The following is a 17,308-nucleotide window of genomic DNA, read 5'->3' as shown; positions in this document are numbered from 1 at the left end:
ACTGGTGGGCACTGAATGGCCGCACTGGTGGGTACTGATAGGTGGCACTGAATGGCCGCACTGGTGGGCACTGATAGGTGGCACTGAGTGGCAGCAATGGTGGGCACTGATAGTAACCAAGACTCGTTCATTTGCACACACATAAATAAATAACTAAAAAAAAAAATTATATATATATATATATATATATATATATATATATATATATATATATATATATATATATATATATATAATTTTTTTTTTTAGTTATTTATTTATGTGTGTGCAAATGAACGAGTCTTGGTTACAATCAATGGGAGGATTTTGTAGTATCGTGTCCCATAGAAAATGTTGTTTTGTGAAAGGAAAGGTTTTCTGACAGATCTGTTGGGGTGTACTTGTGTATGCTGAGCACCGTGTATATAAATAATTACAATGGATCATCTTGTGTTAAGTAATGGTGAGTCATGGGGGCAGCTGCCGCTCGGCAGTTGATGGGATTGGCGGGGATCCAGCGCAGGATGTGCGAAGCTTGTTAATCGCTGGTAAGTCAGGAAGTGTCTTTCACGGATTTCTGCGGCTCGGGTTATTGTAGGCAGGTGGGATGTACATCATCTCGGTGATCAGACATGCCGCTGTTTGCTGCCATGGTGAAACGGGTGACATCCTGCCCGGCTAACCGCAATCCGCTGCTAAATGTAAGTACGTCAGCACAGGCGTGAACCTGAACACAATGTGAAGCCAAAATCTTATTTTTATGGTGACCTTATTTTAAAGTTCACATGCCTTGTGAAGGATGATGGAAAGGAGGGGGGTAGTTATACATCTCTTGCCAATTTGTTTCAGTTTTGGATATGTTCTGGAATTGTTCGGGTTCTCTCCGGATTTTTTTGGTGTCTGTGTCCTGTATTGGGGATTTTCTTTCACTTCCTGTCCTGGTGACCACATCCTCAATGAGGAATTGAAAGCTCTGGTGTTGCAAATGAAAAGGCTTCAGTGCAAAGTCTTCTCCAGTAGGCTTCAGTGCAAAGTCTTCCCCCCCCCCCCGTAAGGCTTCAACGCAAAGTCTTCCCCCCCCATAAGGCTTCAACGCAAAGTCTTCCCCACCGTAAGGCTTCAACGCAAAGTCTTCCCCCGTAAGGCTTCAACGCAAAGTCTTGCCCCCCGTAAGGCTTCAACGCAAAGTCTTGCCCCCCGTAAGGCTTCAACGCAAAGTCTTCCCCCGTAAGGCTTCAACGCAAAGTCTTCCCCCGCAAGGCTTCAACGCAAAGTCTTCCCCCGTAAGGCTTCAACGCAAAGTCTTCCCCGCCGTAAGGCTTCAACGCAAAGTCTTCCCCGCCGTAAGGCTTCAGCGCAAAGTCTTCCCCGCCGTAAGGCTTCAGCGCAAAGTCCTCCCCGCCGTAAGGCTTCAACGCAAAGTCTTCCCCGCCGTAAGGCTTCAACGCAAAGTCTTCCCCGCCGTAAGGCTTCAACGCAAAGTCTTCCCCGCCGTAAGGCTTCAACGCAAAGTCTTCCCCGCCGTAAGGCTTCAACGCAAAGTCTTCCCCGCCGTAAGGCTTCAACGCAAAGTCTTCCCCGCCGTAAGGCTTCAACGCAAAGTCTTCCCCGCCGTAAGGCTTCAACGCAAAGTCTTCCCCGCCGTAAGGCTTCAACGCAAAGTCTTCCCCGCCGTAAGGCTTCAACGCAAAGTCTTCCCCGCCGTAAGGCTTCAACGCAAAGTCTTCCCCGCCGTAAGGCTTCAACGCAAAGTCTTGCCCCCGTAAGGCTTCAAGCAAAGTCTTCCCCCCCCCCCCCCCCCGTAAGGCTTCAACGCAAAGTCTTCCCCGCCGTAAGGCTTCAACGCAAAGTCTTCCCCCGCCGTAAGGCTTCAACGCAAAGTCTTCCCCGCCGTAAGGCTTCAACGCAAAGTCTTCCCCGCCGTAAGGCTTCAACGCAAAGTCTTCCCCGCCGTAAGGCTTCAACGCAAAGTCTTCCCCGCCCGTAAGGCTTCAACGCAAAGTCTTCCCCCCGCCGTAAGGCTTCAACGCAAAGTCTTCCCCGCCGTAAGGCTTTCAACGCAAAGTCTTGCCCCCGTAAGGCTTCAATGCAAAGTCTCCCCCCCCCCCCCCCCCCCCGTAAGGCTTCAGCGCAAAGTCTTCCCCCCCGTAAGGCTTCAACGCAAAGTCTCCCCCCCCCCCCCGTAAGGCTTCAACGCAAAGTCTTGCCCCCGTAAGGCTTCAACGCAAAGTCTTGCCCCCGTAAGGCTTCAACGCAAAGTCTTGCCCCCGTAAGGCTTCAACGCAAAGTCTTGCCCCGTAAGGCTTCAACGCAAAGTCTTCTCCCCGCAGGCAAATGTCCGTTTCCGTTTTTGGCCAAGTGCATCCTGAATTTTCGGCACCGGAATTTTCATTTCGGTGCACCACTAAAATCAGGTTTTGAGGGGGAAAAATTTAAATCCTAGTCTAGTATGTATTATTAACTCAGACATGCACTTGCTATTGTTCTCGGCCTCTTCCAATTTCCAAATTGTGATCTGACTTCCTGTTAGAGGGTGGCTACATTTGTTCTCTATCATCCGACTGTATGTATGTAGGAACCTGGCTCCCCCCCCCCCTTTGCTCGTTTATGAGGTGGGATGTGGACTTTGGGACTGTGTGTGGGATGTGGGCCGTGTGTGGGGTGTGGACTGTGGGATGTGGACTGTGTGTGTGTGGGGTGTGGACTGTGTGTGTGTGGGGTGTGGACTGTGTGTGTGGGGTGTGGACTGTGTGTGTGTGTGTGTGTGTGTGGGATGTGGACTGTGTGTGTGTGTGGGGATGTGGGGTGTGTGTGTGGGGTGTGGACTGTGTGTGTGTGGGATGTGGACTGTGTGTGTGTGTGTGTGTGTGGGATGTGGACTGTGGACTGTGGGTGCGTGGGATGTGGACTGTGTGTGTGTGTGTGTGTGTGTGTGTGTGTGTGTGTGTGGGGTGTGGACTGTGGGATGTGGACTGTGTGTGTGTGTGTGTGGGGTGTGGACTGTGTGTGTGTGGGATGTGGACTGTGTGTGTGGGATGTGGACTGTGTGTGTGGGGATGTGGACTGTGTGTGTGTGGGGATGTGGACTGTGTGTGTGTGTGGGATGTGGACTGTGTGTGTGGGGATGTGGACTGTGTGTGTGGGGATGTGGACTGTGTGTGTGGGGATGTGGACTGTGTGTGTGGGGATGTGGACTGTGTGTGTGTGGGGATGTGGACTGTGTGTGTGTGGGGATGTGGACTGTGTGTGTGTGGGGATGTGGACTGTGTGTGTGGGGGATGTGGACTGTGTGTGTGTGGGATGTGGACTGTGTGTGTGTGGGGATGTGGACTGTGTGTGTGTGGGGGATGTGGACTGTGTGTGGGGGATGTGGACTGTGTGTGGGGGATGTGGACTGTGTGTGGTGGGGATGTGGACTGTGTGTGGGGGATTGGACTTGTGTGTGTGGGGATGTGGGACTGTGTGTGTGTGGGGATGTGAGACTGGAGTGTGTGTGTGTGTGTGGGATGTGGACTGTGTGTGTGGGGGATGTGGACTGGGTGTGTGTGGGGTGTTGGACTGTGTGGGGATGTGGACTGTGTTGTGGGGGTGTGGTCTGTTGTGTGTGTGGGGATGTGGACTGTGTGTGTGTGGGGATGTGGACTGTGTTGTGTTGGGGATGTGGACTGTGTGTGTGTGGGGATGTGGACTGTGTTGTGTGTGTGTGGACTGTTGTGTGGGGATGTGGACTGTGTGTGTGGGGATGTGGACTGTGAGTGTAGGGGATGTGGACTGTGTGTGTTGGGGATGTGGGACTGTGTGTGTGTGGTGACTGTGGAATTTGTGACTGAGTGAGGATGTGGACTGTGTGTGTGTGTGGGATGTGGACTGTGTGTGTGTGTGTGGGATGTGGACTGTGTGTGTGTGGGGATGTGGACTGTGTGTGTGTGGGGATGTGGCCTGTGTGTGTGTGGGGATGTGGACTGTGTGTGTGTGGGATGTGGACTGTGTGTGTGTGGGGATGTGGGACTGTGTGTGTGTGGGGATGTGGACTGTGTGTGTGTGGGGATGTGGACTGTGTGTGTTGTGGGGATGTGGACTGTGTGTGTGTGGGGATGTGGACTGTGTGTGTGTGGGGATGTGGACTGTGTGTGTGGGATGTGGACTGTGTGTGTGGGGATGTGGACTGTGTGTGTGTGTGTGTGTGTGTGGGGATGTGGACTGTGTGTGTGGGGATGTGGACTGTGTGTGTGGGGGATGTGGACTGTGTGTGTGTGGGGATGTGGACTGTGTGTGTGTGGGGATGTGGACTGTGTGTGTGTGGGGATGTTGGAACTGTGTGTGTGTGGGGATGTGGACTGTGTGTGTGTGGGATGTGGACTGTGTGTGTGTGGGATGTGGACTGTGTGTGGGATGTGGACTGTGTGTGGGATGTGGACTGTGTGTGTGTGGGGATGTGGACTGTGTGTGTGTGGGGTGTGGACTGTGGGATGTGGACTGTGTGTGTGTGGGGATGTGGACTGTGTGTGTGTGGGGATGTGGACTGTGCTGTGTGTGGGGATGTGGACTGTGTGTGTTGTGGGGATGTGGACTGTGTGTGTGTGGGGATGTGGACTGTGTGTGTGTGGGGATGTGGACTGTGTGTGTGTGGGGATGTGGACTGTGTGTGTGTGGGGATGTGGACTGTGTGTGTGTGGGGATGTGGACTGTGTGTGTGTGGGGATGTGGACTGTGTGTGTGTGTGGGGATGTGGACTGTGTGTGTGTGTGGGGATGTGGACTGTGTGTGTGTGTGGGATGTGGACTGTGTGTGTGTGGGGATGTGGACTGTGTGTGTGTGGGGATGTGGACTGTGTGTGTGTGGGGATGTGGACTGTGTGTGTGTGGGATGTGGACTGTGTGTGTGTGGGGATGTGGACTGTGTGTGTGTGGGGATGTGGACTGTGTGTGGGGATGTGGACTGTGTGTGTGTGGGGATGTGGACTGTGTGTGTGTGGGGATGTGGACTGTGTGTGTGTGGGGATGTGGACTGTGTGTGTGTGGGGATGTGGACTGTGTGTGTGTGTGGGGATGTGGACTGTGTGTGTGTGGGGATGTGGACTGTGTGTGTGTGGGGATGTGGACTGTGTGTGTGGGATGTGGACTGTGTGTGGGGGATGTGGACTGTGTGTGTGTGTGTGTGTGTGTGGGATGTGGACTGTGTGTGTGTGTGTGTGAGGGATGTGGACTGTGTGTGTGTGTGTGTGATGTGGACTGTGTGTGGGGATGTGGAGTGTGTGTGTGTGTGTGTGTGTGTGTGTGTGATGTGGACTGTGTGTGGGGGATGTGGACTGTGTGTGTGTGTGTGGGATGTGGACTGTGTGTGTGTGTGTGTGTGTGTGTGTGATGTGGGGACTGTGTGTGTGTGTGTGTGGGGGGGATGTGGACTGTGTGTGTGTGTGTGTGTGTGGGGATGTGGACTGTGTGTGTGTGTGTGTGTGTGTGTGTGTGGGGTGTGGACTGTGGGATGTGGACTGTGTGTGGGATGTGGACTGTGTGTGTGTGGGATGTGGGACTGTGTGTAGTGTGTGGTGTGGATGTGGACTGTGTGTGGGATGTGGACTGTGTGTGGGATGTGGACTGTGTGTGGGGTGTGGACTGTGGGATGTGGACTGTGTGTGTGTGTGTGTGTGTGTGTGTGTGGGATGTGGACTGTGTGTGGGGGATGTGGACTGTGTGTGTGTGTGTGTGTGTGTGGGATGTGGACTGTGTGTGTGTGTGTGGGGATGTGGACTGTGTGTGTGTGTGTGTATGTGGACTGTGTGTGGGGGATGTGGACTGTGTGTGTGTGTGTGTGTGTGTGTGTGGGATGTGGACTGTGTGTGTGTGTGTGTGTGTGGGATGTGGACTGTGTGTGTGTGTGTGTGTGGATGTGGACTGTGTGTGTGTGTGTGTGTGGGATGTGGACTGTGTGTGTGTGTGGGGATGTGGACTGTGTGTGTGGGGGGGGGATGTGGACTGTGTGTGTGTGTGTGTGGTGCATAGAGCAGTGCACATGACCGCAAGTTACCTACACTGCTTGATCCAATGAAATTAGGGGAAACTAGAAGTTCAGGAGCTCACGAAGGACATTTAAAGGAGGCAACAAAACACAAAAACAATATCCAGAGAAATCGATGACCGGACATTGAGTAAAAAAGGACGTGTATGGATTATTTTTGGAGAGTAAGGATGTTGTTGAGTGTCGATGTGCAGTGGACCTTTCCCAACTTTTACTTAAAATCGCATCGGCTTACAGCTCTGACTGCTGCCATGACGCTATCTTGCGTTCATTCGTTCAACAACCATTTTTCTTTTTTTTTTTTCCCATTTCCTGGTGAGACACTGGTGATGTAGCCCTGGCCTCACAGATACATCACCAGTGCCAACCTCCCGCGTCAGAGCTTACACGTGGATCAGGGCTTTAGGACGTTCTAACCCCCGCCCCCAATATGACAGCACTGGTGCATTGTGGGAAGGATGAGACCCATGCTCCCCATACCTAGTAGGTACTCCCGGGTGGAGGAGCAGAGTAAGTTGCGGGGGAGGGGGTGGTCATTAAAGTGATGATTATATCAGTGCGGTCAGAGCACAGGATGAATTTAGTAACGGTTGTGTCACTTCTCTATATTTAGAGAAATAATAGTTCTGTTGATGTCAGAAAAGCAGAACAGGGAACTGAAAGTACTTCCACCCGCCGAATGATAATAATTAGTACATTGGGCTCCTTAACATGCAGGTTACAGATGAAGCCCAAAACACAATGTTCTCCTCCCTCCATTCTAGAGACGTCCCGGATCTGAGCGCCACGCACCAGGATTTCCCGACCTCTGACCCTCTAGTGCCCCCTGTAAGTAGAACTGATCTCTGCAGGAAGGGGAGTTATTATCTATAATTAATGCTGATTGTAGAGTGCAAGAGGGAGATGCCTGGGAAGGTCGTCTTGCAAGAGGGAGATGCCTGAGAGGGTCGTCTTGCAAGAGGGGGGATGCCTGGGAGGGTCAGCTTGCAAGAGGGGGATTGCCTGGGAGGGTCCTCTTGCAAGAGGGGGATGCCTGGGAGGGTCACCTTGCAAGAGGGGGATGCCTAGTGGGAGGATCACTATACATAGTAGAGGATGCCTGGGAAAGTCACCTTGCGGGGGGGGGGGGGGGGGTGCCTAGAAGGGTAGCCTTGCAAGGGGGAGGATGCCTGACAAAGTAGCATTGAAAGGGGGGATGCTTGAGAAAGTCACTGTGCAGGGGGGGATACCTGGGAGGGTAGCCTTGCAAGAGGCGAAGGCCTGGAAGGGTCGCCTTGCAAAGGGGGATGCCTGGAAGGATTGCCTTGCAGGAAGTGGATGCCTGGGAGGATTGCCTTGCAAGAGGGGGGATGCTTGGGAGGGTCGGCTTGCAAGAAGGACATGCCCGGGAGGGTCGGCTTGCAAGAGGGGGGGGGGGGGGGGCGGGTGACTGGGAAAGTTGCCTTGGAAATGGGGATGCTTGGGAAAGTTGCTGTGCAGGGGGGGGGTGATACCAGGGAGGGTAAACTTGCAAGAGGGGGGATGCCTGGGAGGGTCAGCTTGTAAGAGGGGGATGCCTGGGAGGGTCGCCTTGCAAGAGGAGGGATGCCTGGGAGGGTCAGCTTGCAAGAGGGGGTGCCTGGGAGGGTGGCCTTGCAAGAGGGGGGATGCCTGGGAGGGTCACCTTGCAAGAGGGGGGATGCCTGGGAGGGTCAGCTTGCAAGAGGGGGGATGCCTGGGAGGGTCAGCTTGCAAGAGGGGGGATGCCTGGGAGGGTGGCCTTGCCAGAGGGAGGTGCCTGGGAGGGTGGCCTTGCCAGAGAGAGGTGCCTGGGAGGGTGGCCTTGCAAGAGGGGGGATGCCTGGGAGGGTGGCCTTGCAAGAGGGGGATGCCTGGGAGGGTGGCCTTGCCAGAGGGAGGTGCCTGGGAGGGTCGCCTTGCCAGAGGGAGGTGCCTGGGAGGGTCGCCTTGCCAGAGGGAGGTGCCTGGGAGGGTCGCCTTGCAAGAGGGGGGTGCCTGGGAGGGTGGCCTTGCAAGAGGGGGGTGCCTGGGAGGGTGGCCTTGCAAGAGGGGGGATGCCTGGGAGGGTCGCCTTGCAAGAGGGGGGGATGCCTGGGATGGTCGCCTTGCAAGAGGGGGGATGCCTGGGATGGTCAGCCTTGCAAGAGGGGGATGCCTGGGAGGGTCAGCCTTTCAAGAGGGGGAGGCCTGGGAGGGTGGCCTTGCAAGAGGGGGATGCCTGGGAGGGTCGCCTTGCAAGAGGGGGATGCCTGGGAGGGTGGCCTTGCAAGAGGGGGATGCCTGGGAGGGTGGCCTTGCAAGAGGGGGGATGCCTGGGAGGGTGGCCTTGCAAGAGGGGGGGATGCCTGGGAGGGTGGCCTTGCAAGAGGGGGGGATGCCTGGGAGGGTGGCCTTGCAAGAGGGGGGGATGCCTGGGAGGGTCAGCTTGCATGAGGGGGGATGCCTGGGAGGGTCGCCTTGCCAGAGGGGGGATGCCTGGGAGGGCCACCTTGCAAGAGGGGGGATGCCTGGCAGGGTCGCCTTGCCAGAGGGAGGTGCCTGGGAGGGTAGCCTTGCCAGAGGGAGATACTTGGGAAGGTCGCCTTCTGGGGGGGGGGGGTGGGGGCTCTGCCTGGGAGGATCGCCTTGCAAGAGGGGGATGCCTGGGAGGGTGGCCTTGCAAGAGGGGGATGCCTGGGAGGGTGGCCTTGCAAGAGGGGAATGCCTGGGAGGGTCGCCTTGCAAGAGGGGGGGATGCCTGGGAGGGTCGCCTTGCAAGAGGGGGGATGCCTGGGAGGGTCAGCTTGCAAGAGGGGGGGATGCCTGGGAGGGTCAGCTTGCAAGAGGGGGGATGCCTGGGAGGGTCGCCTTTCCAGAGGGAGGTGCCTGGGAGGGTCGCCTTGCCAGAGGGAGATACCTGGGAAGGTCGCCTTCTGTATTTGGTCAAAAAAAATACTACCACCATTTTTATTCTCCAGGGTCTCTGCCTTCAGAAAATATATTCTGTGCAGAAATGTAAGAATTGCCCCGGTAGGTAGGGGGTAAAATTGCGAGCACCAATGACGTGTGATTATAAAACGCTGTAGAAGATGTTACGTTGTCTCCGATGGATCCTCACGGTTCCTGTTCTTCTTCTCCTTCTAGTGGTTTCCTGGTGACCTCGTCATGGGCACTCCGGCGTCGGTAGTCAGCTCCCCGGCATGGCAGGCTCCGGAGCCCCGGACCCGGAAGAAGGCCTCCGCCAACATCTTCAAAGACATCGACCTCCTGCAGCTCCAGACGCTGTTCCGCGCCGGCGGGGACGAGTGCGCCGAGGAGCGAGCGCAGATCATCTACAACTATGCAGGAGACCGGCACATCGCCGACGCGCTGATGAAACTGCGAAGGAAGAAACGCAATAAAAACGTTCATTCTTCATCGAGCAAACTGAGCGCTGATGGGATCGCAGCGCTGTCCGTGCAGAACTTCAGCAAGCTCTGGTAAGTCGTGATTTGTTCTATTTGTTCACTATTCCTCCCACTGACACCAATGATGGGACACCATTCCTCCCACTGATACCAGTGATGGGGCACTATTCCTCCCACTGACACCAATGATGGGACACTATTCCTTCCACTGACACCAATGATGGGACACCATTCCTCCCACTGACACCAATGATGGGACACTATTCCTCCCACTGACACCAATGATAGGACACTATTCCTCCCACTGATACCAATGATAGGGAGCCTGTTCCTCCCACTGGCACCAATGATGGGACACTATTCCTCCCACTGACACCAATGATGGGACACTATTCCTCCCACTGATACCAATGATGGGACACTATTCCTCCCACTGATACCAATGATAGGGTGCTGTTCCTCTCACTGGCACCAATGATGGGACACTATTCCTCCCACTGACACCAATGATGGGACACTATTCCTCCCACTGATACCAATGATGGGACACTATTCCTCCCACTGACACCAATGATGGGACACTATTCCTCCCACTGACACCAATGATGGGACACTATTCCTCCCACTGACACCAATGATGGGACACTATTCCTCCCACTGATACCAATGATGGGACACTATTCCTCCCACTGACACCAATGATGGGACACTATTCCTCCCACTGACACCAATGATGGGACACTATTCCTCCCACTGACACCAATGATGGGGCACTATTCCTCCCACTGACACAATGATGGGACACTATTCCTCCCACTGACACCAATGATGGGACACTATTCCTCCCACTGACACCAATGATGGGACACTATTCCTCCCACTGACACCAATGATGGGACACTATTCCTCCCACTGACACCAATGATGGGACACTATTCCTCCCACTGACACCAATGATGGGACACTATTCCTCCCACTGATACCAATGATGGGACACTATTCCTCCCACTGACACCAATGATGGGGCACTATTCCTCCCACTGACACCAATGATGGGGCACTATTCCTCCCACTGACACCAATGATGGGACACTATTCCTCCCACTGACCCCAATGTGATCTAGGTTGTCAGTTCAGCGCTGTTGAAACAGCTCAACAGGCTCCACCCACTACAGGAGGGGGCGGAGACAAGACCAGTCACCCTGCTTAAGGAGAGACAGAACAGAGTTGTGGGAGGGGCCTATCAGGCTCCACCCACTACAGGAGGGGTGGAGACAAGACCAGTCGTCCTGCATAAGGGGGAGAGCAGAGCTGTGGGAGGACCTCAGCAGGCTCCACCCACTACAGAAAACTACAGGAGGGGGCGGAGACGAGACCCAGTCACCCTGCATTAGTAGAGGGAGGGAAGCAGTGATGAGTGGTCTTTATTACAGGAAGTCTCACACCCGATCACAGGAAGAATACACATGATGAATGGATTTATTATCCTGGAGTTCAGCTTTAGGCCCCTTTCACACTTGTACAACCTGAAAGTCGCACAAACTTTGACAGAACTGGAGGCAATGCCTGTGTGATCTTGGGGTCTATGGATCTCCAGTCACATCAAAGTTGGACCAAAGTAGTGCAGAAGTCGCACAGATATGAATGGTGCTCATTGGAAATCATGGAGTACGACTTGTCATATGACTTTGCAGTCGCAGAACAAATCGCACAAGTGTGAAAGGGGCCTTATAGGCCGTACAATCCTGACCCCGCTTGCGCTTACCGCCACAGCACCAACGAGCGATCTGCAGTCTCCGTCGCTCCAGTTCGGTACTCGCCACCACGGCACCTGCATGCGCTTGCTGAGGCTGTAACAATGTTCTTTCCCTGCTGCACCTGAATGCCCCCCTCCCCCCCCCGATTCCCCACCAATCCCTCACTCTCCACGTTTGCTGCCACTCTACAATACACACTTCATATGTAGTCCTATCTATTCTGAAAATCTCTATTAGGTGTGTATGTTGACCTCCTCCTGTGCCCACCAGGTGGCAGCCTTGTAATTTCTATTTATAGTAATGATGATAAAATATACTTTTGCAACAATGGCCCAGATTCAGGTAGCAATTGCGCCTGCGTAACCATAGTTACGCAGCTCAATTGCTGACTTGCGCCGGCGTAACGAGTTCTCCTGATTCAGAAAGGTCGATACGCCGCCTTAAGCCTAAGATACGAATGGCATAAGTCTCTTATGCCTTCGTATCTTAGGCTGCATTCTTGCGGTGGCTGCTAGGTGGCGCTCCGTTAGTTTTCAGCGTAGAGTATGCAAATTGCATACTCACGCCGATTCACAACCCTACCCGCCGTACGCATTTTACGTCGTTTGCGTTCGTCGGGTTCCACGTAAGGCTGCTCCTGCTATTAGCAGGGGCAGCCAATGCCAAGTATACCCGTCGTTCCCGCGTCGCAATGTTTGAAAATCACGTTGTTTGCGTAAGTGAATCGTGAATGGCGCTGGACGCCATTTACGTTCATGTTGAAGCAAATGACATCCTTGCGACGTCATTTGCCGCAATGCACGTCGGGAAAGTTTCCCGACGGAGCATGCGCACTATGTTCGGCGCGGGGACACGCCTAATTTAAATGATCCACGCCCCCTACGGGATCATTTAAATTACGTGGCAGTTTTAGGGAGCGCACACGCAAATTACGGAGCTACTGCTTCGTGAATGAAGCGTAGCGCAGGTAATTTACGGAGGCGCAGCGTTAAAACGGTACGCTGCGCCTCCGTAAGAGTGCACGCCCCTACCTGAATCCACCCCACTGTAACTAGGGTTGCACCGATACTGCTTTTTTTTTTACGAATGATACTTTTTTTTCAAGTGCTCTCCGATACCGATACAAGTACTTGTTGATTCCGATACCTTTTTTTTAATGTCATGTGACAGTGGCATTAATAGGCAGCACTGATGATGTGTTGTCAATTAAAAAATTTTATTATTACAATACTTTTTTTTTTATTATTATTATTTATTTTTACAATTTAACTTTTTAAAGTTGAGTTCCACCCATAAATATAACATTACATCAGTAGTTTTAAAAAAATGTCATTAGTCCTTTAAGAAAAATAAATACATTTTTTAGATGCCTTCAAAGTGTTGTTGCTAGGCAGAATAGTTAATCTTCCCACTTCCTGCACCTAGGTGATTAAGCTTCCTAACCTACACCGCACAGACTCCTGGGAATGTAGTGGGTGTAACTTTCCAGGAGTCTGTGCACTCCCCAGTCTCGAAGAATCATGTGACTTGGACAGTACAGGTGCTGAAACCTGATCTGAAACCTATTACACTGCTTGTGCAGCACTGAGCATGTGCGAGATCTGCAAGGCTAAAATCCAGGAAGTCATACAGTCTGGCTTCATGATGCCCACACTTAAGATGGCCCCAGTCGATTTCTATTTTATAAAGTGTCTAAATGCTGTAACAACCTAACAAAACGGACCTTAGTTTACAGACTAACTTTACTAGAATACATTAAGCTTGTGTATTACAGGGGTATTTATATATAAAAAGTGAAATTGTGGCCGGAACTCCGCTTTAAATATTTATTTATTTATTACAATTCTTTTTTTTTTTTATCACCCCTATTGGGCTTTGGTGAGATATCAGGGGTCTTAACAGACCCCCTGATATCTCCCTTTTGAAACACAGAAAGTGACTGAGGACACAGATTCCCCAGTCCCTTTCTCAGCAGCCTCAGCTGCACCAGACCAGAGTACACAGAGAGGGGAGCGGAGTAGACGTGGGGGGGAACCGGGGCGGAGTGGACGTGGGGGGGGGGGGACCAGAGCGGAGTAAGGGGGGGGGGGGGGGACCGGAGCGGAGTAGACGTGTGGTGGGAACGTGACCAGAGCAGAGTAGACGTGGGGGGATCGAAGAGATGTAGACATAGGGAGGGGCCCGGAGCGGAGTAGATGTAGGTAGGGGAGCGGAGTAGACGTAGAGGGGGGCCCGGAGCGGAGTAGACGTAGAGGGGGGCCCGGAGCGGAGTAGACGTAGAGGGGGGCCCGGAGCGGAGTAGACTTGGGGGGGGCCCAGAGCGGAATAGACATAGGGGGGCCCAGAGCGGAGTAGACATAGGGGGGCCCAGAGCGAAGTAGACGTAGGGGGGGGGCGCTGAGCGAAGTCGACGTGTGGGGGGCGGAGCGAAGTAGACGTAGAGGGGCGCGGGAGCGGAGTAGATGTAGAGGGGGGCCCGGAGCGGAGTAGACATAGGGGGGCCCAGAGCGGAGTAGACGTAGGGGGGGGGGCTGAGCGAAGTAGACGTGAGGGGGGCGGAGCGAAGTAGACGTAGAGGGGGGCGGGAGCGGAGTAGACGTAGGGGGGGGCCCGGAGCGGAGTAGACTTGGGGGGGGGGGGGGGCCCAGAGCGGAGTAGACATAGGGGGGCCCAGAGCGGAGTAGACGTAGGGGGGGGGCGCTGAGCGAAGTAGACGTGAGGGGGGCGGAGCGAAGTAGATGTAGAGGGGGGCGGGAGCGGAGTAGACATAGGGGGGCCCAGAGCGGAGTAGCAAAGGGGGGGCGGAGCGAAGTAGACGTGAGGGGGGCGGAGCGAAGTAGACGTAGGGGGGGCCCAGAGCGGAGTAGACATAGGGGGCCCCAGAGTGGAGTAGACGTAGGGGGGGGGGCAGAGCGAAGCAGACGTGGGGGGGGGCCCGGAGCGGAGTAGATGTAGGGAGGGGCCCGGAGCAGAGTAGACGTAGGGAGGGGGAAGAGCGAAGTAGACGTGGGAGGGGGCCCGGAGCGGAGTAGACGTAGGGGGGGGGGCAGAGCGAAGTAGACGTGGGGGGCGGAGTGGAGTAGATGTAGGGGTGACCGGAGCAGAGTAGACGTAAGGGGGGGCAGAGTGAAGTAGACGTGGGGGGGGGGGCCCGGAGCGGAGTAGATGTAGGGAGGGGCCGGAGCGGAGTAGATGTAGGGAGGGGCCCAGAGCGGAGTAGATGTAGGGAGGGGCCCGGAGCGAAGTAGATGTAGGGAGTGGCCCGGAGCGGAGTAAACGTAGCCAGGGGCCTGTAGCGGAGTAGACGTAGAGGGGGCCCCGGAGCGGAGTAGAGGGGGGGCTGGAGCGGAGTAGACGTGGGGGGGGCGGAGTAGAGTAGATGTAGGGGAGGCCCGGAGCGGAGTAGTTGTAGGGGGGGCCGGAGTGGAGTACATGTAGGGGGGAGCGGAGTACATGTAGGGGGGACCATAGCATGGAGGACTATACAGGGACAGTCGGGTGATCGGTGCGGCGGTTGGGGGTGTTGCAAGCACCGCAAGCACCGATCACCCCTGTATAGATTTCAATAAAGAAGCTGGAATCCGCGGAGGGGGGGGGGGGAGGATAAGTGGCTGTCAGCTGCTTTATTGGAATCTATGCAGGGAGATCGATCCTTGTAACTCCCTCCACTGCCGCACCGATCACCCCTTACTGCCCAGGTATCGGATTTGGCATCGGAGCATTTTCCCGCGTACGTACTCCTGCAAACACTCGGTATCGGCACTGATAAAAAAAAGTTCAGATTTTAGAACCACTTTAACTTTACGATCGCTTTAAGGAAACCCATGTTGATCGGTTTATGTTTTCCTCTTTTGCCTGTTCATATCTCCATTCTTCTCTATGGTATAACTCCTCCTTTTTTATCCCTTTTACAGCATCAATGAAAGTGGCCACCGAGGAAGCACGTCTTCTGAGGAGGATTCTGACCGCTCCAATGAAGTCGCACCGGACGAGGCGCCGGTCTCCGGAACGAAGAAACAACCGATGGCTCAAAGAACTAAACATGAGCTGAGGAGGCATCAGCAGCAGAGACGGATCTCCGGGTATCTGCACCAGATAAAGCGATGAAGGACGGAGGATGGGGGGGGGTTGTTACATCCGGGTCAGATATGTGTATAGAAATCCAGGACTACATGTGTCGCCCCCTCCTGGACTGGAGGAATACAACATATTTAAGCACTACAGGAGGACATCTGATAGTTTAGAAATGGTTTGGAACAAAGACGATGTTTGGGGGGGAATGTTCTCACCTTGACTACGCTGCTCATCAACTGCGCCGATGTTCCGGGAGCTGCCAGTCTGGGAGCTCCTCCGTCATCTTGTATTGTTGGTTGGCCACATAATTGGCCGTCTTCATCTGTTCTCAGTGTGACGTTATAACAATCAGCATGGGAATGGCACTAATTTATGTTTGTTTAATAAAGCAATATTAACCCCTTCCTGCCAGAACTTTAAGATGATCATCATGCTGGAGCAACATCATCTCTTTATGGGGCAATACCTGGGCTTCCTCTATCGTGTGACCACTGTGATTGGCTGCCACAGGGATCAACGGCCGGTTAGGTGACCATGAATGGTCGGTGACAGCTCAGTCACGGTACGGGGGGGGGGGTACACGATCAGTGGCCATGAATGGTCAGTGGCAGCTCAGTCACAGGGGGGGGGGGGGGCACCCATTGAGCATGCTCCCCCAGCAAAAAAAAAGAGTGACGCATATATGCGCCAGCTTGGTATTGGGACCAACCTCCATGCTGCAGCACATCTGTGTGGGATCTGAATAAAGTGGGCGGGGCTAGAGGAGAAAGCGCTATTTTTGTACATAGAAGCCATTGAATATGTTATGGTGTATATAGAAATCATTCGCCCTCAGATGTATTTTGCTGCCTTATTTCAAAACGTGTGTTTAATATTTAATTCATCAAAGATTAATAAATAGCAATAATGCCAAAAAAAAAATCTGTTTATTGAGATTCATTCCGTTCTCGCAGTTTCTCCTGCAGCATCCATGGATACATAAATTGTTACCTTTGTAGAGCCAATAGGACCTCATTTACATTTCAAAATGCATGAAATGGTGCGGCCCCTCGGCGGGTGGGCCTTGGCACCTGGCGGCCGCATATTTGCGTTCATTAGGGCTAATACAGCTGTGCCGAGAGTGCGCTCCCGGGCCGCTAACCGGCATGATCGTTTTTTTGCGATCGGGAGATTTCTGATTGTGTGACAGCCAATCACGGCGGTCACATTATCATAAACCCCGCCCTGCCTCCTAAACCCCTTAACCACTTAAGACCCGGACCATTATGGAGGTAAAGGACCTTGCCCCTTTTTGCGTTTCGGGCACTGCGTCGTTTTAACTTAACAATTGCGCGGTTCTTCATGGCCTCCAAACTCCACCCCCAATGCAGCAGTGGTAGACCAAGCTTAGTCTTTGCATGCTTCATGTCTTCCTAAGGAGGACCCCATTAGGTGTGTGCACCCCAAAGCTCAAATCACACTCTACCGATCACTCACGATGTTCATTCAGAAAGAGAAGGGGCCGGTAAATGCTATATTTACCGGCCCCTTGCCCTACTCATCCTAAAACATCCACAGCAACAACCAGTGGGAGGGGGGGAGCCAGGTCAGTAGGGGGAATCTGTTCTGCATAGGGTGATTAGGCTGTGCGCACGCCTATGGAGGACCCAGTGAAAGGGACATGATTGAGCAGAGGTAGGCAATCTTGGCCCTCCAGCTGTTGAGAAACTAGAAGTCCCATGAGGCAATGCAAGACTGGGAGCCACCGGCATGACTCCCAGAGGCATGATGGGAGTTGTAGTCTCACCACTTCTGGAATGCGGAGGTTGCCTTACCCCTATGGTAGAGTACTTTTTGCCCCTCTAATGGGTTCTCCATAGAAATACATAATAGTCGGGCCAGTGACTATTACTTTAGTACAGGGGTCTCAAACTGGCGTCCCTCCAGCTGTTGTGAAACTACAAGTCCCATCGTGCCTCTGCCTGTGGGAGTCATGCTGGTCACTGTCAGCCTTGCAATGCCTCATGGGACAGTTTGAGACCCCTGGTTTTTGTACTTAGTTGAACTGCCAACTATTAAGCGTGTGCGTAGTTTGGACGTGGGTGGGGGGGGGGG

At 53.7% G+C, this 17,308-nt stretch overlaps 1 protein-coding gene across 5 annotated transcripts in view; it reads left to right on the top strand.

Annotated features, from left to right (window-relative positions):
- AVPI1 (arginine vasopressin induced 1) overlaps positions 1-15,625 on the top strand; it is a 51,121-nt gene extending 35,496 nt beyond the window's left edge. For 2 of the 5 annotated variants that reach the window (XM_040361255.1, XM_040361256.1), the window contains exons 2-4: positions 6,715-6,825; positions 9,121-9,455; positions 15,055-15,625. In XM_040361255.1, the coding sequence (XP_040217189.1) occupies positions 6,715-6,825; positions 9,121-9,455; positions 15,055-15,247 (639 nt within the window). In that variant the 3' untranslated portion in view covers positions 15,248-15,625. Of the gene's footprint in view, positions 1-524; positions 681-6,714; positions 6,826-9,120; positions 9,456-15,054 lie in introns of those variants that run through there. The other 3 variants (XM_040361258.1, XM_040361259.1, XM_040361257.1) reach the window with 2 other exon arrangements.
- The last annotated feature ends 1,683 nt before the right edge of the window (positions 15,626-17,308 follow it).

The sequence above is a fragment of the Rana temporaria genome, chromosome 8, assembly GCF_905171775.1.
Source record: "Rana temporaria chromosome 8, aRanTem1.1, whole genome shotgun sequence".
Classification (NCBI taxonomy): Eukaryota; Metazoa; Chordata; class Amphibia; order Anura; family Ranidae; genus Rana; species Rana temporaria.
This window is presented reverse-complemented; position numbering and strand designations above follow the sequence as displayed.